The sequence below is a fragment of the Nothobranchius furzeri genome, chromosome 7 (assembly GCF_043380555.1).
Source record: "Nothobranchius furzeri strain GRZ-AD chromosome 7, NfurGRZ-RIMD1, whole genome shotgun sequence".
In the NCBI taxonomy this organism is placed as follows: domain Eukaryota; kingdom Metazoa; phylum Chordata; class Actinopteri; order Cyprinodontiformes; family Nothobranchiidae; genus Nothobranchius; species Nothobranchius furzeri.
The window spans coordinates 46,101,882-46,127,059 of NC_091747.1; the positions used below are offsets into that span (position 1 = coordinate 46,101,882).

Below are 25,178 nucleotides of genomic sequence, written 5' to 3' on the forward strand. Positions count from 1 at the left end.
GAAATTAAGTGCAAAGGACTTAATATGTTTTGTATCAATCATTGAACTATTATAACAAATAATCAAAATATGTCCTCTTTAATGATTATTTTAATAAATGTATCTTTTTTCTTATATATGTATTTTATTTGTGTAAAATTAATCATTGCTCTTATAGTTTTCCCTGTGTTTATGAAAATTAAGCAACCCCAATAGGCATTTTTTACTTGTTTTAAACAATAACATTTTTATATAAAATTTTATAATATAGATAAAATATACAAGAGGAAATAAAAATATTTAATGTAAATTTTACATAAGTAATAAATATTTAAAAGTTGGCTTTTAATGCAGGTTGAGCGCCGTTACGTCACATCCGCTTTTTTCTCCGGAAGTACAGTTAATTTTTATTCAGAGGAGAAAAAACAGCTTCTGTTGTGAAAGAAAACATCAAAGTGAGTTTCACAGGTGAATATTTTCGCGGTTTTACTTTCTGGTTAATGGTGGTACCATCTGAAAGCTTCTGTCGAGCCTCCGCGCTGCTGTTTGGGTTGAGTTTATCTCTTCGCTCATTTGTTGCGAGTTGGTAGCCGCTAACATTAGCTTCTAGCTATCAGCTAACTGGCCGTTTCTGACTCCCAGCTCAGCTTAGTGACAACTCTAGCTGCCCTCTGTCAGACAATTCACTCAAATAACTTTCACGAGAGGTAAATATTGGATGGAATGTTACTGGAACGCGGCGTAACTTGCTGCTTACCTATTTTAACTCTTGTTTGTGCCTACCGTTAGCCAGGCTTGTTGCATGTTTGATAAAACAGGTCACACTTGGCAAAAGAGGGTTTATCTGATGCACATTGTTTTTCATTCGATTAAATCAAATGTAAAATTAGGAGAGCTCTTAAAGTGCAAGACAATGTGACGCAATTTTTAAAGTGACATTATGTACATGTTTGAGCTTTGTGAAACATTTTCACAGAATGCCTGACCAAAAGAGAGAATCCGATCCTCATGAGCCGCAGCCCAAGCTGAGGAAGTTGGATGAGGATGCAGAAGCTCTGCCATCTAAAATTGGACCAGCTACCAATTCCCTCATAACAGGACAAATGAAAGAACAGACTGAAGCTGCTCCACGGACTAAGAAAAAACGCTCTTCATCTGGGGAAGGGGAAAGTTTGCCAGCTAAGTCATCAAAACAGGATTCTTTTCCAGAAGATTCCAGCAAAACGACCTCTGACCCACGCCTTCTAAAAGCCAAGCTCCTGAACGCCACAAGTGCCTCCTGTGGAGAAGCTCCCTCACAGAGAGCAAACTCCAATGCTTCCCTTAAGCGATCTGCCTCTACAGAGTCTGACGAGGATCTGAGTAGTGATGGTAGTAAGTCTGACTTCTTCAGACAGCGGGATGATGAAGACAAGGCACACTGCATCAGAAGAAATTACAAGAAAACTAAATGCAAAGCTGAAGAGTCGTCTGATCTACTTGAAGGTTTACCCTCCTCACCTGCGGATCCTGTGCAGATGGACCATAATTATGGCAGGTTCTCAGATGCCACGTCTCCAGAAAGCACAGAGGACGCCAATGAAAAAACAAGCAGGTTTTTCTCTCAACAAGGGAAACAAGAAACACCACATAATGCAAAAGAAAAGGTGTCAACAGGCACCTCAGAGCCAGAAACGAGGAGCATCGAGGCAACTGTTGAAATTGACTCTGCAGCTGAAGAAAGTAAACATAATGAATTCAAAGATATGGAGAGCCACATTAACCTTGATAATAAAGCATCAGCATCTTCTGGAGAAGTTTTGGACTCTGTCACACCTGTTGGTGAGGAAAATGAACAGACAGATCAAGCGGAGTCCATCAGAATCCAAAGGGATGTAGATAATGAAACAATAGCACAATCAGAGGAAACACTATGCTCTGCTATTGTAGAGGTGACCTCTAGTGGGAGAAGTGATGAACCTGCAGATGATGAGACTGATTTAGCTTTCATATCAGAGAGTCGGACTCACCTGAGCGACCAGTCTGTTTCAGAAGGTGATGGTCAGAGTATAAGATGTAAATTTAAGGATGGAGAAGTAGTGGGACAACTAGATGAAGTTCTGTTGAATAAAACAACTTCTGCTCCAGAGCAGGTAGAAATTTTTTATCCCTCGATTGAGACTGACAAAAACGCGACAACTGAGCATGTTGCCATTCCAGAAACTCAAACGGAGCTTAAAATTCAATTATCATCAGCAGAGAAGCTCAATGCTGCAGATACAGTTGTCCGCTTGTGTGATGATGTGAACGACACACTTAAAAAGTCTGAGGAAACACTTGAAGAAAATGTTCAAGAGCCTGCTGACGTTTCCCGTCCTGCTTCTTGTCCTGGACCTTTGGTTGAAGGAGAAACAAACCATTTCTTTGAGATATCTGACAGCTGTACCGACACTTCACCTGAATGTAAGAGTGTTCATGAGGAAAATAAAATTGAGAGGTTAGCTGAAAAGAATCTGGTTCCAGAGGGTCAAATAACCCCTGTGGATTTACAAAGTCAAGAGAATCACCTGGTTTATGACAGCATAACAAACGCAGCTGCTGAGGTTAAAGAGGATGTTGTGATCAGTCACTGCTTTGCTTCACCAGATACCCAAATTCAAGAGAATTCTAATCCAGATGTTACAGTAGAAACACAAAGCCAGGAGGTTTATGAATCTGCCACAACCCTGTCTACACATGTTGATGAGGATAATGTGGAGACGTTAACAGGAAACCAAGAGTGTGAGAGTCTAGAAACACTGACTGTAGAAGCATCAGGGATCTCTGATCCAGTGCCTCCATCTGCTGAGGTTCACGATGATGGTGTCACAGCTGATAAATGTGAAAATAGCCTTGAACGTGCTGGTCCAGCTGAAAATCAGAGTGCAATGGAAACACAGACTGTTGAAGTGGAACTTCAAGAGGATCCAGTCAGTGAACCCATCTCTGATGAAGATCAAAGGGATCCAGAAAATGCGAGTAGTGACGCTGGTGAACGTGTCGAAGCTGCAGCTGAGAGTCTAACAGGAGTTGAACTACAGACTGCTACTGTGTCAGAGGAGACACAGAACAAAAAAATGCACATTCAGATGAACCAAGACGTCAGTGGTCACACCTTCGACATAAATGTTGAAGCTCAGAGAGGTGTGCAGAATGATAACCGTGCTGCTAAAGTTCAGATATCGCATGATGTAGAGGCTGTGGTCTCATCAAAGGATGCTTCTAGTGTGATGGAAGAAGCAGAAGAAACGCAGATGGTCAGTAAACTTACGCCTGACACGTCAACCCAATCTCAGACAGTTTGGGAGGATAAATCTTTTAAGAACTGTGAAGAAAGTGAATCTGTTTCTGCTGCTGCTCAGAGTCGAACAGAAATTGGCGAAGATGTAAAAGCCTTGTCAAAGGAGGTCTCACCCATAAAGGTAATACAAAGTCAGATGGTCAGTGAACCTATCGCTGACATGCCTGAGGAAACTCACAGAGATCTGGAGAATGCAAACTGTGTTGCTCAGATTCAAACAGAAGATGGTGTAGAGGCTGACTTCTCATCAGATGAGGCCTATAAGGTGATGGAAGAAGAAAATCAGGTGGTCGTTAAGCCTACGACTGACGCATCGAATGAAACTCCGACAGTTCGGGATGCTGCTGCTGCTCAAACTCAAATAGAAGTTGGCGAAGAGGCAAATGCCACATCAGAGGAGGTATCTAATGTTGCTTCCATAAAAGAACTGCAAACCCAAATGGTCAGTGAACCTCCCACTGGGATACCTGAGGAAACCCACAAAGAACCAGAGAGTTCAACTTTAAAAACCGGTGATGTGATGTTTGTTTCTGCTGCTGCTCAGAGTCAAACAGAAGATAGCGTAGAGGCTGAAGTTTCATCAGCGGAGGTTTCTAATATGATGGAAGAAGTAGAAGAAACTCAGATGGTCAGTAAACCCATGGCTGACATATTGAATGAAACTCGGACAGTTTGGGAGGATGCTGCTGCTCAGAGTCAAACAGAAGTTGGCAAAGAGGCAAAACCAGAGGAGGTCTCCATCATCAGATCTATGAACATAATTCAAAGTCACATGGTCAGTGACGACCACATAGAACTGGGGAGTACAAATTGTGTTGCTGAGATTCAAATAGAAGATTGTGTAGAAACTAAAATCACATCAGAGGAGGCGTCTAATATTGCTTCAATAGAAGAAATGCAAGCCCAGATTGTCAGTGAACCTATCACTCACATACACGAGGAAACTCACACAGATCTGGACAATGCTAATGGTGTTGCTCAAATTCAAATAGAAGATGGCGTAGAGGCTGAAGTCTCATCAGAGGAGGCTTCTAATATGATGGAAGAAGCAGAGGAAACTCAGATGGTCTGCCAACCTACGACTGACATATCAATTGAAACAGTTTGGGAGGATGCTGCTGCTCAGAGTCCAGCAGAAGTTGGAGAAGAAGCAAAAATTGTATCAGAGAAGGCTTCCAATATTGCTTCAATAGAAGAAATGCAAACCCAAGTGGTCAGTCCCACTGGGATACCTGAGGAAACCCACAAAGAACCAGAGAGTTCAACTTTAAAAACTGGTGATGTGATGTTTGTTTCTGCTGCTGCTCAGAGTCAAACAGAAGATGGCGTAGAAGCTGAAGTTTCATCAGCGGAGGTTTCTAATATGATGGAAGAAGTAGAAGAAACTCAGATGGTCAGTAAACCCATGGCTGACATATTGAATGAAACACAGACAGTTTGGGATGCTGCTGCTGCTCAGAGTCAAACAGAAGTCTGCAAAGAGGCAAAACCAGAGGAGGTCTCCAACATTACATCTATGAACATAATTCAAAGTCACATGGTCAGTGATGCCCACATAGAACTGGAGAGTACAAATTTTGTTGCTGAGATACAAATAGAAGATTGTGTAGAAACTAAAATCACATCAGAGGAGGCGTCTAATATTGCTTCAATAGAAGAAATGCAAACCCAAATGGTCAGTGAACCTCCCACTGGGATACCTGAGGAAACCCACAAAGAACCAGAGAGCTCAACTTTAAAAACCGGTGATGTGATGTTTGTTTCTGCTGCTGCTCAGAGTCAAACAGAAGATCTAGAAGAGGCGAAGTCCACTTCAGGTGAAGTCTCTAAGATTGCTCCTGTAGACCAGGTGCAAACCCAGATTGTCAGTGAACCTATCACTCACATACACGAGGAAACTCTCATAGATCTGGACAATGCTAATGGTATTGCTCAAATTCAAATAGAAGATGGCGTGGAGGCTGAAGTCTCATCAGAGAAGGCTTCTAATATGATGGAAGAAGCAGAGGAAACTCAGATGTTCTGCAAACCTACGACTGGCATATCAAATGAAACAGTTTGGAAGGATGCTGCTGCTCAAAGTCCAGCAGAAGTTGGAGAAGAAGCAAAAATCGTATCAGAGGAGGCATCTAATATTGTTTCAATAGAAGAAATGCAAACCCAAGTGGTCAGTCCCACTGGGATACCTGAGGAAACCCACAAAGAACCAGAGAGCTCAACTTTAAAAACCGGTGATGTGATGTTTGTTTCTGCTGCTGCTCAGAGTCAAACAGAAGATGGCGTAGAGGCTGAAGTTTCATCAGCGGAGGTTTCTAATATGATGGAAGAAGTAGAAGAAACTCAGATGGTCAGTAAACCCATGGCTGACATATTGAATGAAACTCAGACAGTTTGGGAGGATGCTGCTGCTCAGAGTCAAACAGAAGTTGGCAAAGAGGCAAAACCAGAGGAGGTCTCCATCATCAGATCTATGAACATAATTCAAAGTCACATGGTCAGTGATGCCCACATAGAACTGGAGAGTACAAATTGTGTTGCTGAGATACAAATAGAAGATTGTGTAGAAACTAAAATCACATCAGAGGAGGCGTCTAATATTGCTTCAATAGAAGAAATGCAAGCCCAGATTGTCAGTGAACCTATCACTCACATACACGAGGAAACTCACACAGATCTGGACAATGCTAATGGTGTTGCTCAAATTCAAATAGAAGATGGCGTAGAGGCTGAAGTCTCATCAGAGGAGGCTTCTAATATGATGGAAGAAGCAGAGGAAACTCAGATGGTCTGCCAACCTACGACTGACATATCAATTGAAACAGTTTGGGAGGATGCTGCTGCTCAGAGTCCAGCAGAAGTTGGAGAAGAAGCAAAAATTGTATCAGAGAAGGCGTCCAATATTGCTTCAATAGAAGAAATGCAAACCCAAATGGTCAGTCCCACTGGGATACCTGAGGAAACCCACAAAGAACCAGAGAGTTCAACTTTAAAAACTGGTGATGTGATGTTTGTTTCTGCTGCTGCTCAGAGTCAAACAGAAGATCTAGAAGAGGCGAAGTCCACTTCAGGTGAGGTCTCTAAGATTGCTCCTGTAGACCAAGTGCAAGCCCAGATTGTCAGTGAACCCACCACTGACATGTCTGTTGGATTTCCAGAAGAAAATGTGAAAACTGCTGAAAATAAGGAGGTGGAATTTGAATCTGTGGCTGTAACGCCATGTCAGATGGAAGTGGAGGATCAGTCATATCCAGCTTTTTCAGTGGGTGTAAATAAAATCCAAACAGAGATGGACACACAGATGGCAGAGAAGAGTTCCAATGGTGTTTTTGGGGTTGGATCACAAACTCAGACAAACCTGGACTTTAGTGGACAAGCAAAAGACGAGACATCTGAAGACGTTCATGAAGACATGATGGTAGAAGCTCCACAAAATATGGAGATAAACTCAGAAAATGTGACTGAACAAGAAAACCAAACCCAACAGATCACAGCTGAATCAGAGATTTCTGCAGCAGCTCCTCTTGTGGAAATGCAGAGCGAGAAAAACGAGAATGAAACATCTGAGCAGGTTTCTGCAGAAGAAACACAGAGCCAGCATGTCGGAGAACAAATTACAGATGTAGAGTCTGTAAATGTTGCTGTAGGTCAAAATGAAACTCAAACATCGCCGCTTTCAGTGGAAACTCTGATCCATACGCGTCTCGGTGTCACTGAACCCGGCAGATCTCAACTGCAAAGTCTCAGGAGTTCCTCAGACGAAGATGAGAACAAGGTTACAGAAAACAAGGTCGATGTTGCTGTGAGAATAAATGAGATACAAACCCAAGCAGCAGAAATGTTTGAGGACATTTCTCAGCCAACAACTCCAGAACAAACTCCAAGCCTGGTGGATCAGGAGGTCAGCGAGCTCATCAGAGACACGCAGGTTTTTGCTGAAACACAGATCCAGCGGAGCCTAGGACCGACTGAGACCTTTAAAGATTTACCTGAACAGGTCGAGGAAAACTCCAGGATTCCCAGCGTGGACATCACTGAGATGACAAACAAAGTGAAAGTAGCAGAAGCACTAGAGGAGATTCCTTTACCATCAGCTATGGAGCTAACACAAGTTCAAAGGGGTCAGGAGGTCAGCAAAGTAGAAGAACAGAACATGCAGTCAGTTGGTTCTGAAAACCATCCAATAACAGACATGCAGACATCAGCCGAGTTTGATCAGACCCAGAGATGTAAGGAGGAGACTGACGAAAGTGTAGACCAGGCTGCGTCTGGGTGTGAGAATGTTCCAGAGGTTCTGACTGAAACATCTGCAGCAGCGTCAGAACACCAAAACCATCTGGCAGAGGAAACCGGTGAACGCGCCGCATCAGACATGAAGACAACTCTTTTACTGAATGTTGACACTAAAGATAAGGACATGCAGGTGGAGCCTGATGATGTAATAAGTGGACCAGTAAGGCCAGATGACAACAACGAGGTCATAGTTGCACCTGTGAGTACTATGGAAGGAGGAGCTGAGAGCAGGGATGTCATCGGTTTTGTTTGTGGCCAATCGGATGTCCAGGCACCAGAGGAGCAGATAAAGCCGGTTAACCAGTCGGAGTTCCATGACAACCAGGTTGTTTACGAACCCATCAGTAGTCCAGAGAGTAACAGTGGGGGGGGCGTCTGTACCACAGTAGAGCTGGGTGAAACCATCTCATTTCTGGATTTACAAAACACAGAGACCCATCACACGCTGGGTGGGGAATCAGGGATTCTAACCAGCGACGCCACATCAGAGGCTGCCCACTCTAATCAGGAGGAGGAGATTGAAAAAGCTGAGATTTGTGTCCCAGAAAGCCAAGCAGCAGCTGAGATGGAAGTCGACACCATCAGCGAGGCACAGTTGGAGCAGAGTAACACCACGGAGGCGTTTGAACAAGTCGCTGCAGTCAGTTCAAGCGATGACATGGATGTAACAGAAGATGCCACGGAGAAACGAGAAATACCAGTAGAGGTAACTGAGCAGGTGCAGGAGGCCGCTGCTGCAGCTCCAGCTTCTGATGAGGCAGAGGTAACAGATGGTTCATCTGAGGAGTACGTGATCTTGGAACCGGTCCCAGAGGACAACATCCACTTTGACATCGTGACTCAGGCAGTAGCCGAATCAGGTCTGTCAGCCTCGCTCTGTCCAGCCGACGTGTCGGGGGATGAAATCACAAATCAAAATGTTTTAAAGGATCCTCAGCAGGCTGAGGTGAAAGAGGACGATGGAGGGGAGTGTCCTGTGTTAACCAGCTCAGGAGACATTTTAGATCAGGAGATGGAGACAAATGTTCTTCAGGATGTTTCTAATTCTTACCACCTGCCATCTTCCACCACTGAGGAGACAGACATTACAAACCCTCCTCAGCACACCATTGAAGACGCTGGGTTGATGGTGGTAGAAAATGAAAAGTGTCATTTGGACCTACAGCAAGTGCAGATTCTGGAGGATATAGAGATTGGACACGAGATTGTAGTGGCAGAGGAGAACGGCAACGTTACAGCAGTAAAACCACCAGATCAGCCAACTGAGGTCTCCTCTGAACAGTCTGTCCAGAAGGTTTATGATCAAAAGAAGAAAACGAATGAGACCGCAAAGCAGAGCAAGACTGAAGACGAAAAAAAAGTCCCAGAGGTTCCAAAACCCAAGAAGCAAGAAATGAACACTCAAGCAAGAACCAAAGCTCGTCTGGCCGCTCTGGCTGAGCAGAAGGCCGCGGCGTCCAAGAGGTCCACCAACAGGCAGCAGCTGAACCTCCTAGCGCTGTGTCAGGAGATTGCAGAGGACATCGCCACAGACAGCATGCTGCTGAAGAAGATTGAAGAAGAAAAACAAGCAGCGGCAGTAGCAGCCAAGGCTGAAGCCAGACAGAAGGAGCTTCTACCTGCTGTCTCAGAAGTAGACCCAGTTAGCGTAGCAACCCCTGCTGAACCAGAGGAGAGTTCTGGTTCTGTCATCCACGCTCCAGAGCCATCTCCTGCTCAACCATCAACTGCTGCTGATGATTCAGCTGAAACCAAACCAGTTGTAGACCCTCCGAAGAGACGCTTCTTCATCTCACAGGTCTCCGTGCCGCTGAAAGCCCACGAGAAGAAGAAGCTCACTCGGTATCAGAGACTAAGACAGGTGGAACTGCAGAGAGAGAAGATGTCCTGGGCCCGTGTAAAGAAACTTAAGTCCGACCAAGCAAATCAGATGTTTTCAGACGTGGACTGGCAGGCTTCTTTCTCTGGAGGCTTCTTAATGAGTCCCCCAACGCCTCCACCAGCTCCTAGTACACCTAAAATGTCCTCCACGAATCCTGCGGAGACAAGCCAGCTCACCCCGCCAAAGGTAGAAGCTCCCACAGCTGAGACTCCTACAGCTGAGACTCCTACGGCTGAAACTCTTACAGCTGAGACTCCTACGGCTGACACTTCGACAGCTGAGGCAGCACAAGTGGGACCTCAGCAACCCAAAACCTCCAAAACAGAACCCCCCAAGCCCGAATCTGCTGAAAATAAACCAGTTAAAGCTGAAAAGTCCAAAACCCAGCAGCCTCCTTGTGAAAACCGAAGATCTACGAGGCAAAGTAAGGCCCTAGCTTTGCAGACAGCTGCAGCTCCAGCGCCAGCTCCAAAAGTGACCAGGTCAGCATCCAAGAAAACCCTCCCAGCAAAGCCGCCCCCCATGCCTAATGGGATTAATGCTCAGAAACAGAAGCCTGTGGAGTACAAACCGTACAGACCCAGACCCAAATACTCCCCTGATGACTTTGAGCTGGACGATGACGACCTGTTACTGGCTTCTCCAGCAAGACCACGACCTCAGCAAAGCCCTGCTGCTCCCTGTCAAAAACCACCTGCTTCGTCTCAGCCCACCAATCAGATGAGACTTAACCCTCACACGGCGCCTCCTGGACAGATCTCAGGTCAGTCAAAGCCCACTGCTGTGTCTCAGGCTCAGTTAAAGCTGGTGCAGTCCAAACCTCCTGTTACAGCAACCCCTCCACCGAAGCCCGCTCCGTCAGCCAGCGTTCAGCTAACCTCCCCCAAACATGTTTCACCGTCAGGTCGGCCCAAGCCTGCAGCTTCTGCTCCTCCACAGTTAAAAACAGTCGTAGGAGCGACACCGTCTGATTCAGTCACATCAGAAACCAAACCTGCTGCTGCGGAAGCTTCAGTGCCTCAGAAAACAGAAAACCTCTCGTCACAGGAAAAAGAAAAAAGCCAGGTAAACTACAACTTATTTTTAAAGTTTCATTATCAGAAATAAAACTAACTTCTCAACACTTTTCTCTTTGGTAAACAGAAAACAGCTGATCCACGTTCACCCCCACTCCCTTTGGTGGAGTGCTCCAAAGAGTCCGATGACGCAGAGAAGTGTGAAGAGAAACCTGCTGGTGTGTTTTGTTTTACTGATCCTATTATTATTATTGCTACTTATTCAGTTTCAGAAACTACTAAATGGTTTCTAACAAGGTTCAACATATTCTATTTACACCCTTTCTGGTCGTTTTAAATGTCCAAGTGTGTCCTGTTTGTTTTCCTACAGTCACCACCTCCAGTTCAGCTGCAGAGAACAACTCCGCGACAGAAGAGCAGACGTCAGAAAAGCATCTATATGAGTAAGAAGCTTTGCTTTAGTTATTTTACGTGTTTATTTTCCTATTGCCAAGTGGAACTAACGTGTTTTTATCACAGCGGCGACGCAAAGCATCAAGATTCTGTGACTCATCTAAACGAAGCGTCTCTGCAAAAAGAGGTCAAGAGGCTAAAGGAGGCTGATAAAGATAGCTCTCAGACTATAATTGTAAGTAAAGCGATTTAATCATCTCTCTAATGATTAAAAGGTCAGATAAAGATGTTTTATGTGATGAGTGTTTTGTTTGGTGTCCCAGGATGCAGGACAGAAACACCATGGACCGGTGGCCTGCAGCATGTGCGGGATGCTCTACTCTGCTGCCAACCCTGAGGATGAATCTCAGCATTTACTGTTTCATAATCAGTTCATCAGTGCCGTCAAATATGTGGTAAGAGGCAGCTGTGTGCAGTAGGGCTGTACGATTTTAGGAAAAGATTGAATTGCAATTTTTCTAGCAGAAATTGCGATTTCGGTTCAATTCACGATTTTCTGCAAGCCAAGGTCCAACACTAGCCTGCCAAGCCATCCGGTAGATTTAAGTGAAAAGATGTTTAGATTCTAATCCAGTACAAGTCATTCACATTAATATTTACTATTTAATCATACAATAAAACAGTTAAAGCTATTCATATTTTCTCCCATATTATCATCTTTTTTTTATGTGTTTGTGAAGCAACTTGTGCTTGTGATTTTTTTATAGAGAGGAGCTTTATGAAAACATGTTCTACTCCAAAATGCATGGAGGGAATCTGTAGGTAGAAATAGCTTTTAAATGTATTAAATAACAAAAAATGCAGTTTCCCTGTATTACCAAGGCAGGCTGGCTGCACGTTTTTCGAAGCCGTCGGATAGTTTTTCTCACTAAAACATCAGTTCCGTGAGAGAGATGCACGCATTCTGACAGCTTAGCTTGTTTGAACTAACGTGCACCATCAGAAACATTCAAACCATCTTTAAAAGAGAAGTTGAGCTTTCAAGTCAACTAAAGTGTGCGACTCCGCACTGACGCTGACGCATAAACCAGGCTTTAGAAATCAGCCTGAACCTGCTCCGATGTGGGAGGAGTCTCGCTCTCCCTTACTCAACCCTCTCTCTGTCCCGGGCTCACCTACGGTGCCATTATCATCGGCTCTAGCAGCGCCGTGTGTGGGAACATCAAACGGAAAATAACCTGAACATGCAGCTCTGTCAGCTGTGGAGTTGGGCTCGGTTCTGGACGGTACACCCCACCCCCTCCCCCACGCTGGCTTTTGCCGCCACCTTAGCACAGGGGGAAAACCCCGGATGTAAAAAAAAAAAAAAGTGACACAACTGATCCTGGATCAGTCAAAACCGCTAAAACCACGGCTTTGACGGTCACTTGATCGTGCTGTTTGAAATTGCAATTTCGTTTGTAAAACGATAGATCGTTCAGCCCTAGTGCGCAGGTTGTTTTATTTTATTTTTCTGTTTAATTAAAGGTGATGATGGGGGTGCAGGCACAGAGAACAGCTGCTGGTGTTACTTCATCCTCTTTGTGTTTGGGGGGATTTTACTTACTTTTCTCTTGGATCTCGTACGTTTACATTTAGGGGATTTTTTCCCCTTCAGCTCATTTCCTGGTCTGGTTCTGGCCTTTAACTCCTCGGTAGGCCAGCGTAACTCGGTTTAATAACAATAATACTCATTAAAACTGATAAGATTCACTTGTAAATGTGATGATGCTTGTTAAAATGACCAGATTTCTCAGATAAGTCCAGTTACCGACAGATAAAGCAAAATGAAACAGTTAATGGTAAACCTGTCTCTCATAAGTAAAGGTAAATTTTTCATAATCATTTCACAACTGTAGTGTTTGTTATAAATCTAAACACATTTACTGTAATTTAACTTAAAATGGGCTAGAGTGACCCTAGAGAACCAAGTTTTGTGATTATTAAATGTTTTTATTTTACTTTCATATTAAAAATTATTGAGTAAGAGTTTCATGATTTTATTTTATGTCTTTTTTATTCCGTTTAATGGAAAAGGAGACTCGGAACACTTCAACCAGACTCTTTACACAGTGGAGACATTTAAGTAATACATGTTTTTGTTGTTGTTTTGGCATGCCAGCTGTAGCTCAGTGTTCATTTTATGTGTGTAAAAATTAAAATTTAAATCAATACCAACACTTTCCCTTTTTGATCTCAGGGATGGAAAAAGGAAAGGATCCTGGCAGAGTTTCCTGATGGCAAGATCATCCTAGTCCTGCCAGATGATCCTAAATATGCTTTAAAGAAGGTACAACATCTTTGTCTGATTAAATAATGCAGGAGGTAAACATCTGGATGCTGAATGTCACACTTCAATCATGATGGACTTTCTCTCAGGTGGAGGAGATCCGGGAGATGGTGGACAATGACCTCGGTTTCCAGCAGGTGGAGACAAAGTGTCCCTCTCAGACCAAAACCTTCCTCTTCATCACCATTGACAAGAAAGTAGCCGGATGCCTCATAGCAGAGAACATCCAGGAGGTACGAGACGGCAGGATGAGATCATTCAGAGCGTGTTTTGGTGTTTGTGAGGCATGCTGAGCCTGGTTTCTGCTCACAGGGCTACAGAGTGATCGAGGAGCCGATTCCAGAGGGCTCAGAGGGTGAGAAGGTGATGTTTGAGCGTCAGAGAGCTTGGTGCTGCTCCACTACACCGGAGCCAGCCATCTGTGGCATCAGTCGCATCTGGGTGGTGAGCATGATGCGACGCCGAGGGATCGCCACCAGAATGATCGAGTGTCTCAGGTCGGTCCATCTACAGAAACACACCAGCTGAAAACAAGTTTCTCATCATTAATGTTGGGTTTCCCTCCACAGGAATAACTTCATTTACGGCTCTTACCTGAGCAAAGACGAGATCGCGTTCTCTGACCCCACCCCCGACGGAAAACTCTTCGCCATGCATTATTTTGGCACCTCACAGTTTTTAGTTTATAACTTTGTAAGTGGGCCGTGCTCGGTCCAGCCTAAAACACACGCAGTATGACCATAACGACAGAAGCAACAAATACAAAACGTCCCCTCATTGGTTTAAATCTCAGGATTAAAACAGCAAATTGTTGTTGAAACCTCGTGAATTTCATTGAAAAAGTATTTTCTCTAAGTGAAAATTTGGTTTTATTCGAACTTTTAAACGGTTTACATGCATGACCTGACAGCAATAGAATCAAACTGCATATCATTTTTACTTTCATCACATCCTTGACTGAGTTTTAATGTCTGAAACGATCCAGACAGAAGAGTAGCCTGGGCATTTATCACGCGTTATCCAAGCCGAGCCATACGCTTACAGACCAGTTTTAGCCTCTACTGTACCATTATTGTCTCTTAAATCTCACCCAGTTTGTCTTTTGCTTTGCTCATTTGTGCCTGGATGAATAATGTTTGCCTTCTCGTGTTTATTTTGTTTTATTTACATGTTTGCCTTTTGTTCCACTAAGCAGCATTTGGCTTTTAGAGATTCATCATTAGTAACATGTTGAAATCTATATTAAATAACCATGTAGATTTATGCATTTTATAACGAGGCTGATAACGGGAGTTGAAAACGGTCTCAATCCTCATGTGTTAAAGATTTTTTGTAGTAAATATTCAGTCAGGTTTGATTTTTATGATTGAAGATGCTAAACATGAGAGTTCAGACCTACTCACTCAGATTAATAGTATCATTATAATCATACTTTATATTTTTCCTCCTCATTGAAGCAGTTGCTTTTAGAAATATGTTTTGTGTAAGAAAAAATAAATTTGATTTATATGAAGCGGTTATGTAAATATTTATTTAAATAAACAATTAAAACCCTTTTCCTGCAGGTGTATTCAATGTGCCCCCTAGTGGTCAGTAATGTTTAGAAACCACGTTTTTTCCCCGAATGTACGTTTTGAATTGTGTGCATTTTTTGCGTTCGTCATGTTTTCGCTCATGTTGCGGCTGATGTAAACACCCACCCCACTTAGCACATTCCTCGACGCTCCTGTCTCAACACCGACCGGCTCGTTTGCGACTTCTGAGAAGCAAAACAATCTTAGAACAACACGAATGCTTCCTCACACAGGGGGAGAAAACAGAAGCCCCCACTCATTCCCCCTCAGAGATCTGATTTGAAGCAGGAAGAGAAAACAACACAGTTGAGGTATATTTAACTCCAAACGACCACCCCTTACTTTTAAATCTATATAGGGTTATCTTGGGCTCAGACCTCTTAAATGAAACAATTGAGACATTTGCAAACACACTTTAATTTGTACACCAGGTCAAAAAGACAAAAATGTGCAGCTGCCTTGTTGTGAACCACAAAACATTTTTTATAACTAAATGTCCAATTATTTCAAATATGTGTTCATCTACTTACATAAATATGTATATTTACTCCCTTAGACAACCTGAAAGAATATAGACCAGTTCCCTCCATATGTTGTGCATTGGCCTCGTTTCCGGACAACTGCGGGGACTTGATCTGTTTAAAGTTTTCAAATGGGATTACAGTAAGACTCTAGCTACTCGTTCGGTTGACATGCAACCTAAAAGGGGAGAAAGGAAATAGAAGCTGCTCTGGAGTGTGCGTGGGAAATACACAAGATGTTTCTTATTTTTTTTACACCAACAAAACATAATCTGACAAATCAAAAGTTTTTAAAGTAAACGGTACTGCGCGTAAGTATTAATACAAAATTATGTTTTCCTTCTAAAGAATCAGGTCCTGTAATTTGCTTTAAAGATTACAAGAAGTCAGACCTATTTGAAGCAAACTAAAGAGTGAACCGGTAGAACACAAAAGAATGTGTAATTCTGACATTTTGCCAAGGCAATGATGACATAAAGATGTAGGCACCAAATACATTATAAAACCCAATGTGCACTTTCAAAAATTCACAGTATGGGACAGTGCTCGCCACAGAAATGATACAGTAAGTCCAGAACATCTGCCTCCTCAACCCTTCTAATAACAACACCCTGACCTCTTCCAGGCTGCACCACCACCACCTCCTCACCTTCAGGAGGGAGCTCCACCAGTGGGTGTACTTTGTTGTCCTTCATCTTAAACTCAGGAACACCAACGCTGGGCAGAATGCCATTTCTCCCTGCCCATGTTTTGGTGTCCTCTGAAGTGTCCTTACCCCTCATAGGGTCATCTCCATTGATGCCGTTTTTGCTCGCTGTGCTCTGGTCTTCTTGACAGACCTCTGATTCACTTGTGTGGGGAAGAGAGAAGTAGGTGCACTTTCTAGGTGGCGTCTTTGTCTTGTCTTCCAGTTCTGGCTTTGTGCTGAAGAGAGAATATGGAGAGCTCACTTCTGTGTCTTGACCCAGTCCTTCGTCATCAGGGCTGTTTGAAAAGGTTTTGTTTATTCCAACTGGATCGGACACTGATTTCCTCATCACTGTGTTTTCTCCAAGGAGCCAACATCCGTCATGAATAGGGACAGTGTCTCCGGGTCCCACTTGCACATTAAAAGCAATGCATCTCGTTGCCTCACTGAGAGAATCCAGTGCATTAGTGGAGCTGAAGGAAGATAATTCAGACATCGCTTTGGCTCGGACTGCGTGAAAAGGAGAGAAGATGGAAGGCTCTTTTTTCCTCTGACTCGGCTCTGATGGTGGTCTCTCATGTACTTTCTCTGGTTTTATCTCTTTCTTTCCATAAAGCATTTCAATCGTCCTCCTCACGAACCCTTTACCGATGGATTTTCGTGATGAATCGTCTTCACCGCTGGACTGTTCACCTGAAGTCTGGGACTGGTATCCACCGCTGCCGGAGGCCTCTGGTCTAACATCGGGCAGGTCCGATGAGTGTGGACTTGGGAACTGTCTCTGCTGGATGTCTGTGGCACTTTTTGCTAAGAACATTTCTTTGATGGATCTGACCCGGCTGCTTTCAGGCTCTGTGGTTATAACTCCACTGGAGTCATAGCTAAAAGACAGGGATGACTGAGGAGCCGATCTGGTGCAGAGAATCGGATCAGATGTTGGCGATTCAGAGGGCGAATCCTCCAACTCAACATGAGCCTTTCTTTGTGAGAAACGCCTCATTTTTAAACTACTTGATGTATTGTTCACTTTCTGGGCTTCTGCAACCTGCTTTTCAAGCAGATTAACTCTCTCTGCAACAGATTGGGTTATATTTTCAGCGGACCGTTGCAGAGGATTTTCTACAAACTGTTCTAAGTTTACTTCTTGTAGTTGTGAAGTTTCTCGTGTATAGCGTTCTTCTATGTTGCCTTGTCCCTCCTCTGAGTTAGATTGCTTTTCATAGTAGCTTAATTCTTCAGTTGAGCTGTTGATGTGTTCATCTTCCTCCGTTAGTTCGTCACCATGTTCCTCACAGCTGCTGTGGTCATGCCCACTGTCGTCGTCTGCATTAAATGTCAAATCTTTTACTACATCAGATAAAATCAAATCCCTTTCATTTTTCTCACTGCTCTGAACTCCGTCAAGAGTACTTTGACTTTTTGGATTTTCATTGTGATGTTCTTCACTTGAGCTAGCCTGCTCTTCCTCTGTCTCTTCTCTCAAAGCCTCCAACCCCCTTCTGCTTTTGGTGGTTTGTTCCCCAACATTAGGACCATTGTAAATGGCTTCCCCATCCTCATCGGGAGAAAAGCTTTCCTCAATAATAACCTGCAGTTTTTTACTGTCGACAACTGGCTGATCTTCCTCTGAGGACACATCCTCTGAGTCTGAATGTCCTGTGCTGTCATCAGTACTGATGTTCAACCCCATACTACTAATTAGACTCTCAGATGCCTTACATTTATTCTCTGGTTCCTCTGACAGTTTTTTGCTTTTCGTAGTGGATTCTCTGTTCTCTTTGAAATTCACTTCTACATAGTAGTTTGCGCTTGTTTGTGTCTCCTCAAACCGACTCTCAGGGCTGGACAAGTCCTCAGATTTACTATTATCTTGAATAATCGTATCACGTTCAACTTTTGTAGCATTTCCTGAACAGCTTTTCTCACCTGCTTCTGAAACTTCCTTACAGTTTTTCTCCATATCTTTATTGGCGCTTGCAATTTTCTGTCCTCCCTTATCTGCATCAGATGCTTTCTTATTGATTCGCGTGGTTTCAGAGACAATGTCCTCAGTTTTCAATGTTAGCTGCCTTAATTCCAAGTATTGCTTTTCTGTTTTATAGACACAACTGTCTTTTAACTTTGTCTCACTGCTCATTTCTTCACATGTGGTTGCATTTGCTTGTGTTGATTTCTCATGTTTGTTGCCCTGCTGCTGGTTTTGCTCCTCCTGATGTGCCACATCTCCACTTGGCTGCAAGTTGATGGATGTTGTACGGTAAACCTGCCTTTCGTCAGGAATTTGCTTGAAATTTCCTTCAGCTGACGGGCGTTCAGTCACAAAATCGGACTCATCTTGGCTGCTGTTGTTTCCAGATGTCTGGTCAGTGGTTTTGTGCTTTGCTGTCTCTGAAATGTGGTCAAAACTTTCCATTTCAGTGAGTTTTTTTATGATGGTCCTCACATCATCTTTAGAAGTAGCATCTTCTGAGGGAAAATAGTTTGTGTTTTCTGGAGTATCTTGAGTGGCTGACGCTTCTGTTCTTTCATTAACCCCCTTGGATATTTTTCCTTCATTGTCACTGTCACTTTTTGTACTCTCTGAAAGAGAAGCCAACTCCTCCTTGAGCTTCTCAGGAATGTCCAGGTTATCTATGATTTCATCAATAACAATTTCTGCAATGCCACAGTCTTGTTCAGTACCATCCTCGAGTGTAAGTCCCACTGCTGAAGCATTAGGCGTGGAGCCACGGCTTTTGCGTCGATCGCCGAGTTCCTGAAAACCTTTCCAGCTTTGCAAGAGCTGCTTTGAGGTAGACTGCTGTAAGTTTGACAAACTAGTTTTCATCCCCTGTGAATCTTCGATGTTGGCAATTTCTCTGAGAGAATCAATCATCTTTAGTGCCTCTGCACAGCTGAGATTGTTTGCATTCAGCTCATCCACATTCAGGTTAGTTAAGCCTTCCCTTAGAGTCATGACAGCCAGGAAAGCAAGAAGAGCTTTTGAAGAGGAGCCAAAAGTTGAAGCTACATGCGAGGAAAAATCGGGCAAGCTGTTGGACTTCTCCAGACATGAAGGACGCTTGTTTTGAGTGATTTGTCTGATCGATTTTATTGAGTAGCAAATATTTTCGAGGACTGGTTTCATGCTGGGCTGGTTTGCTATGTTTGAAGGCTGTAGCTTTTCTTTGGTGTCTGCCACAGATTTATACCAGTCAGCCTCATTGTCCCAGTTATGGTCAGCCTCCATTTTAGCTGCTGGTGTTTCCATCTCTTGCATTTGGGAAACATGTTTTGAGGGCATTTTCTTTTGAGTCTTACTCATTGATTCTGGTGGATTGTCTAGAGAGACGTTTCTGGACAGAAACTTTCTGCTATACTTGTGTCTGGCAGGTGGTGACAACACATCCAGAGACTGAGAAGACGGAGAGGCTCTCTGGAGTTTTTTCTGAGTAGAAGAGCTCACATTTGGCATTGAATGTTTTTGTATTCCAATTTTGGGAAGAACTACTTTATCAGAAAGGCGTTTGGTTACTGGTGGTAACTTGCTTTGGATTTTCATCTCTGGAGATGGGTTTCTTTTTAGTTGTGTTCTTTTTATCAAGGTTTTAGGTGATGGTGCCTCTTTTTGAGGTATTTTGGCCATTGTGGTTTTTTTGGGTTGGATATTGCTTGAAATTGGAGCTTCAATTGATAAAACACTGGTCATTGATTGTCTTTCATCTGATATTAAGCTTGCGGGGGACATGGAAGTACAAACTGATGGATCTAAAACTGATTGCAGAGTCTCCTCAAAAGGAGCTTTTAATGGTGGTTCTGTCTCCATTGAACAGATACCATGTGTTGGCACTTCATCTCCCACAGTGCTGATGGGAGGGGATAATGTAGTCATCCCCAAAGTGGCTTCAATACCTGATGTGTATTTATCCAGAGAAGCCCTCCTTAGAGACATTTTCCTTTCAAGTGAACCATTACTGACCAAAGGAGCTCTTTTAATGGATTGAGTTCTGGATAGTTCTGCCTCCTGTAGTGTGGAGGGATTGTCAGTCTGAACAGGTGTTGTATTTTCAATCAAAATTCCAAGTTCAATACCTTTATTCGATGTAGGACTCATGGTAAACGGATAATTCTCGGATATATGACTGCTCATTGACGAGAGCCTGTAAAAAGGGCTGCTGCCTGCTGAAGGGACATCTGGTGTGAAACTTTCATTGTTTAGTAGTTCCGGTGGTGGTGGAGGTAGCGCCATGGTAAGAGAATCTGTAGGTGTTACTGGATTTTCAACTTCACCACCTAACACTTTTTCTGGTAATGTGTCAGTTGGAGGTAGTGGAGGAGTATTTTTCTGACTTAAGCCATTGTAATTGTCTAGTTTTGCAGTGGTTGTATTACTGATTTCAGTTTTCTCAACAGATGTATTTGATTTATTTTCAAAAGACAGTATTCTCAGTTTGACAGATGGTGCTAACTCATTTTCTTGAGGTGATTTGCGAGTTTTACATGTTTGTATTTCTTCTTTTCTCTCTCCACAGCCCCCCATTTCAGGTTCTTTGAGAGAAAAGGCCCCTGATTTTTGACTTTCCCTGTCTGAGTGGGATGTTGTGTGTAAATGGGCCTTCTCAAGCCAATTCTCTACGTATTCCTTAGTCATGGAGCTGGAAGAGTTAAAAGGTGGCAAAGACATGCTTTTACTGATTTCAGATGACTCCTTTTCCTCCTTTTTCTCCATATGCATTGATATTTGTCTTGTCAGTGTTCCCCGTGGGTGCCCAAGTTCAGTGCCTGTTTTGCTTGTCTTCTTTTTGAAAGATATGTTTGAGTCTGTAGCATTAGCACTAACGGTAGTGGCTGGTTCTGGTAAGCTTTTCATTGTCGCTCCTTTTCTTATTGGTTTCTGATTAGGCATTTTAGATTTTTTTGCTGATTTGGATTTTTTCCCATAAATTCTCTTAATAAACGCAGCGCTGGAGAAAGGTTTTACCCTCTTACGTCTCTCTGTTACTTTTTTAGAATTCATCTTTGGTCTTTTTCTCGGCATCACAACCAGCTGAACGTGTTTGTCAATTAATTTAGATTTTGGGGAAACACTGACAACCTCTTTTTGTTGGGGCTTGACTGGATTTTTGGACTTTTCTCTTTGAGTTACATTGGTTTGTAGAGGCAGTAAGTTCAAATCTGATGTTGAAGATGAGCCATCAGCCCTTCTGACACCAACAGGCTTAGATTCGGTTGAAGGACCCCAGGACTCAGATTCCTCATTCATTGTGGAAAGTTGCCCAGCTGCCTTAGTGGCTTGCTCAAAAATAACTTCAGATCCAGCCATACCATGTGAACAGACATTTGCTAGGAAATTATCTAGACAAGTCTGCTGTTCATATATGTGCAAAACAGTCTCAGTGACTTCATCGCCATCAGATTCAGTCTGTATGATTTCACTCGATTTGAAATCAGAATTATCTCTACTTTTGACATCGATGGACCCTAATCGTCTTGGTTTGGGCACTGGCCTTGGGCCGTCCTGATTCACTACACAGCACCGCTCTATTTCTATCTGTTCTCTGTAGGAGTAAGAACCCACCGGTCTGTCAGCAGTCCCATTCATCGTTACAGTTTTAATACTCTCCGCAGAAGCTTGTTGTTTGCTGATTTGTTTTAATCCTGGTGTAGGAACTCTCCTTGGGGACACGTCTGTGTGGTTTTTTACATCATCCTCTTCAAAACGACAACCACTGACGTCTCCACTTCCGAGTGGTGGAGGATCATCTTCATCATCATCAATGTTGTACTTATGATCCTCCTTGTGGATGGTGTCAGAAGCGGCAGAACTTTGTGACTTGTGTGAATCTGATTTATTTGAGTTAATCTCCAGCTGAGTTTCGGAGTCCGGAGCCACATTAAGCTGATCGGCTGCAGCCGACCGCGTCAGGGTGGTCGTCCATTGAACTGTTTCCTCTTCCTTAATCGTCAGCCGCACTTTCATCTCCACTGTCATACTGCCATCCTGATTCACCCGAAAGGACTTTTCAATGTTGTCATCATTAAGCAGAGAGCAGTCCTGCCCTTCAGCTCCATGGCCATGCCAGGTGTCCTCTCTTTCTGCTATGGAATCCAGCATGCAGTTGGAATCCAGTTCCACAGAGTTAGCGAGGTTACTGGGCAGGTCGCATGAACCCTCTGCAATGCTGCTTTGGATCTGACGAACGATGTACCTCTCAGAAGATGCTGAAAAGTTTCTTGACTTTGAGGAATATGATGGTGACTTCTTTTCAGCTGTTCAGTTGGTCAAAAGGACCAAAACGGGTGGAAGAAAATTTAAATAAAATCCAGAATAAATGTGCAGAGATCCCAGGAGGATTGCAGGGAATCCAAGAAAAGTATGAAGGGAGACAGAAAAACAAATAAAGATGGTTAGAAAGAAGGAATGACTGCTCATCACGCAGAACATTAGCTGGCTCTCATGTAGAGCGTGCATGTAGGTCATCTACAGTATTACGTATAATATTATCTCCTCAGCACTTTCTCAAGCTTTATCCCTTCAGGGAAGGTAGATTACAGCGGACACTTCATATGTGTCATGCTAATGGAAGTATCAATCTGACACCTTAAAATTTATCCATAAAACAGCCCATGCTTCTAAATTGAGTAGTGCTTAAAGTTGATTTAAATTTGTCTTTTGACTTACAGTTTGAGATCTTTTGTCTTCTGAAACCCCCTCGGTTGGTATTCTGCCGTGTTGGAGTTGGAGATGTCTGTACTCTGTAAACTGCAGGCCTGAAAGGTTCCCTGCCCACAGCCACCACAGTCCCAGAGCACAAAATCAAACCTGGAAGGCCGTCGACCTGTAGCAGACAGAAAATCTAATCAAGTCAGTCCTCTTAAACTAGCGTCCCCATCTCCTTTTCCAACAATTGTCACAATAACCCTCAGAAGTTCTGGCAGAACCAGTAGGAATTTATAATAGAACCCTGGCCAAAGCTTTACAGCGTAGGATTTCAGAATGCCTTTCGTGGATTAGGTGAGCTGGTAAAGAAGATTATCACTTTCTCGTCTTGTGTGGCTGCTATGTCATGCCGGGTTTGAGTTCATCTCAGTTCTTTGTTGGTCAACAATGTTTGTGGAAATAGTTTTTACATGTTTCACTTGTATGTGTTGTTGTGAGAGGAGAGCACTTACACGTCTGCCATCTGGAGTGTGTAGTTTGTTCACATGGAACTGCATAAGTTCTGAGATGTGTTCCAGGATAGATTCATAACGTGGACTGGTCTTCTTGTGAAGCACCACTGTGTGCTTTACAGAGGGGTTGCCGTTACGAAAAACCACAATCTTCTTGGGTGTCCGAACAACAAACGGCTCCTGCCGAGGGATGTTTTTCCTGCCTGGAAAAAAACGGGCCTGCTGCTCAGTCCTGTGCCGAGAACTTAAGGGTGTAGTGTGGTACCAAGGTGGTAACTTCCTTCTGGCCAAGGCCAGATTGAAGGGTTTGACTTTACGGCTGTCAGAGCAGAGGTAGGATTTCCCGTCCTCAAGTTCATCTAAGGTACTTATCCCATGAACCCCTCGAGGGGTTGTGATGTTCCGCACGCCGAACGCCAAAGGAACCTTCTTAGATAGGCTGTCCAGGAGTGCGTCGAATGTTTTAAAAGTGCGGTTGTTGATGACCATGCGCAGACCATTGAACTGAGGATCTCCACTTTTGTAGAAGCAGACTCGCTTTGACGGGATAGTGTTGATGATGCTCGGGTGGTGTGCTGTGTCAAAAGTGTGTCCACTCCCTGATAACTGGTCAGGGAGGGTTCTCCGGAGCCCCGTTTCATTCATCATCACAAACTGACTGCAAATGCAGATGGAAAAATGCAAAACATTAGACAAATGTCAAGAAAACATTTCTTCCTTTGACATACTTTTGCTAATTCTGCTCAAGACTCTGAAACTCCTAGTGTAAACATCACAAATGTCTCCTACTCCCCCACTTCCTGAGCCAATACAATAAAACCCAACTGTGAAGAATGGGAGTTGTGAGTTTTTTGGTGGTCCACCTATAAAGTAGCTTTCCTTGTGCAAACAAGCAACAGGTGACCTTTTTTCTGACCTTTCCATGGTTCGTTCCTGCAGTTGCTTTTGACCTACCAGCCACAATAAAATCCATGGATATTATATAATTAACATACTGGTTTAAAGCTGGAACCTCCTTCAGCGTAAATACAATGTTGTTCACAATTTTACTACATTTCAATAAGACAACCAGAGTTTGTTGAAATGTCATTTTTGTTTGTATTCAAAATTAAAATTTCTGAATTTTTTTCTCTTTTGACTGATTACTTTTTATGAAAATATTCTGGACAAATTGATTATTTAGATGTAAATTGACTTGTACGTGTAAGCAAATCTTGTATACACAGCTGAATGACGTCTGGTAAACATATGTTGTTTACTTTAAGACTGTGGCCATCAGGTAACATGACCCACCATCTGCAAAACACGTCAGCCAACAGAAGAGTCTTTTTCTCAATTTCAACTCAAATAAATATCTAAACAATTTTTTTTCTTAATGTTTTTCAATAAGTAATAAATGAAGATTTTAATTCTGCAAATTTTATTGAATAATTTTTTTTTTTTTGGTTCTAAAATGTATCAATTGCTGTGTTGGTGTCATTTTAAATACATTTCACAATTTCATTTATAAATGCCTTACTAATATTTGTAGTGACACCTAACACAAATCCAACACATAAGTCAAATGCAATTCAGCTCAGCAATAAAAACTACAATATTTCAATGTTTCTCACCTTTGTTGACATCCTAATAATCCTGCATGTTGTGAAAAAGATCCTAGGAGTTTTATTCCGTGCACTACGGCATGGCTACTCTTCAGGTAAATGCACGGCAACAGTTTATTTCAGGAGACACCATCATTGGTAATTTGCTTAATCTTTGCTCAGAGTTAATCTTCACTGCAGGTGCAATGCTTGAAAATCCGCTTCAGAACGGTGTGTAACACCAATACACACCAGGCGAAGACGTGTTCCAAAGACCTCAGACATAAATGGTGGTTTAGGGTCAAATCAGCCTGCAGATGTGGGCTCATTTATTAGGAGAATATTAAGTTATTGTTGATGGCAAAGTAAGGAATAATGCAGGCAAATTCTTCCCAATTTCATTTTTTGTTGTTGTCGCATGTAGCATGCTCTTTTGAAAAATACAAACGCAT

General features: G+C 43.0%; 2 protein-coding genes across 4 annotated transcripts; one reads left to right on the forward strand and one right to left on the reverse strand.

Moving 5' to 3' along the window:
* Nucleotides 1-350: 350 nt before the first annotated feature.
* Nucleotides 351-15,716, forward strand: LOC107382530 (fap1 adhesin). Of its 3 annotated transcripts, XM_070553107.1 has the most exons (11): nucleotides 353-447; nucleotides 956-10,233; nucleotides 10,375-10,535; nucleotides 10,614-10,704; nucleotides 10,857-10,929; nucleotides 11,006-11,114; nucleotides 11,203-11,334; nucleotides 13,119-13,208; nucleotides 13,298-13,441; nucleotides 13,521-13,705; nucleotides 13,778-15,716. In XM_070553107.1, the coding sequence occupies exons 2-11, from the start codon at nucleotides 957-959 to the stop codon at nucleotides 13,944-13,946; spliced, it is 10,431 nt and encodes a 3,476-aa protein (XP_070409208.1). In that variant the 5' UTR covers nucleotides 353-447; nucleotide 956; the 3' UTR covers nucleotides 13,947-15,716. The 3 variants fall into 3 exon arrangements, with proteins under 3 accessions (XP_015810184.3, XP_070409208.1, XP_015810182.3); XM_015954698.3 differs by having other exon boundaries at nucleotides 351-434; nucleotides 956-10,535; XM_015954696.3 differs by having other exon boundaries at nucleotides 956-10,535.
* A 114-nt stretch (nucleotides 15,717-15,830) lies between these two features.
* LOC107382531 (uncharacterized) lies at nucleotides 15,831-24,838 on the reverse strand. The gene is made up of 4 exons (XM_070553436.1): nucleotides 24,757-24,838; nucleotides 23,144-23,801; nucleotides 22,653-22,809; nucleotides 15,831-22,240 (listed from the first exon to the last, which is right to left on the reverse strand). Exons 2-4 carry the CDS (start codon nucleotides 23,789-23,791, stop codon nucleotides 15,831-15,833), a joined length of 7,215 nt encoding a protein of 2,404 aa, XP_070409537.1. The 5' UTR covers nucleotides 23,792-23,801; nucleotides 24,757-24,838.
* Between the last annotated feature and the right edge of the window lie 340 nt (nucleotides 24,839-25,178).

Coding starts and splice junctions, on each gene's coding strand:
- LOC107382531 (XM_070553436.1), bottom strand. CDS start 23,791: ATGATGAATGAAACGGGGCTCCGGAGAACCCTCCCTGACCAGTTATCA. Junction 22,810..23,143: donor ACACTCCAGATGGCAGACGT/GTAAGTGCTCTC, acceptor TGTCTGCTACAG/GTCGACGGCCTTCCAGGTTT. Junction 22,241..22,652: donor AAGACAAAAGATCTCAAACT/GTAAGTCAAAAG, acceptor CCAACTGAACAG/CTGAAAAGAAGTCACCATCA.
- LOC107382530 (XM_015954698.3), top strand. CDS start 957: ATGCCTGACCAAAAGAGAGAATCCGATCCTCATGAGCCGCAGCCCAAG. Junction 10,536..10,613: donor AGGAAAAAGAAAAAAGCCAG/GTAAACTACAAC, acceptor TTTGGTAAACAG/AAAACAGCTGATCCACGTTC. Junction 13,209..13,297: donor CTAAATATGCTTTAAAGAAG/GTACAACATCTT, acceptor ACTTTCTCTCAG/GTGGAGGAGATCCGGGAGAT.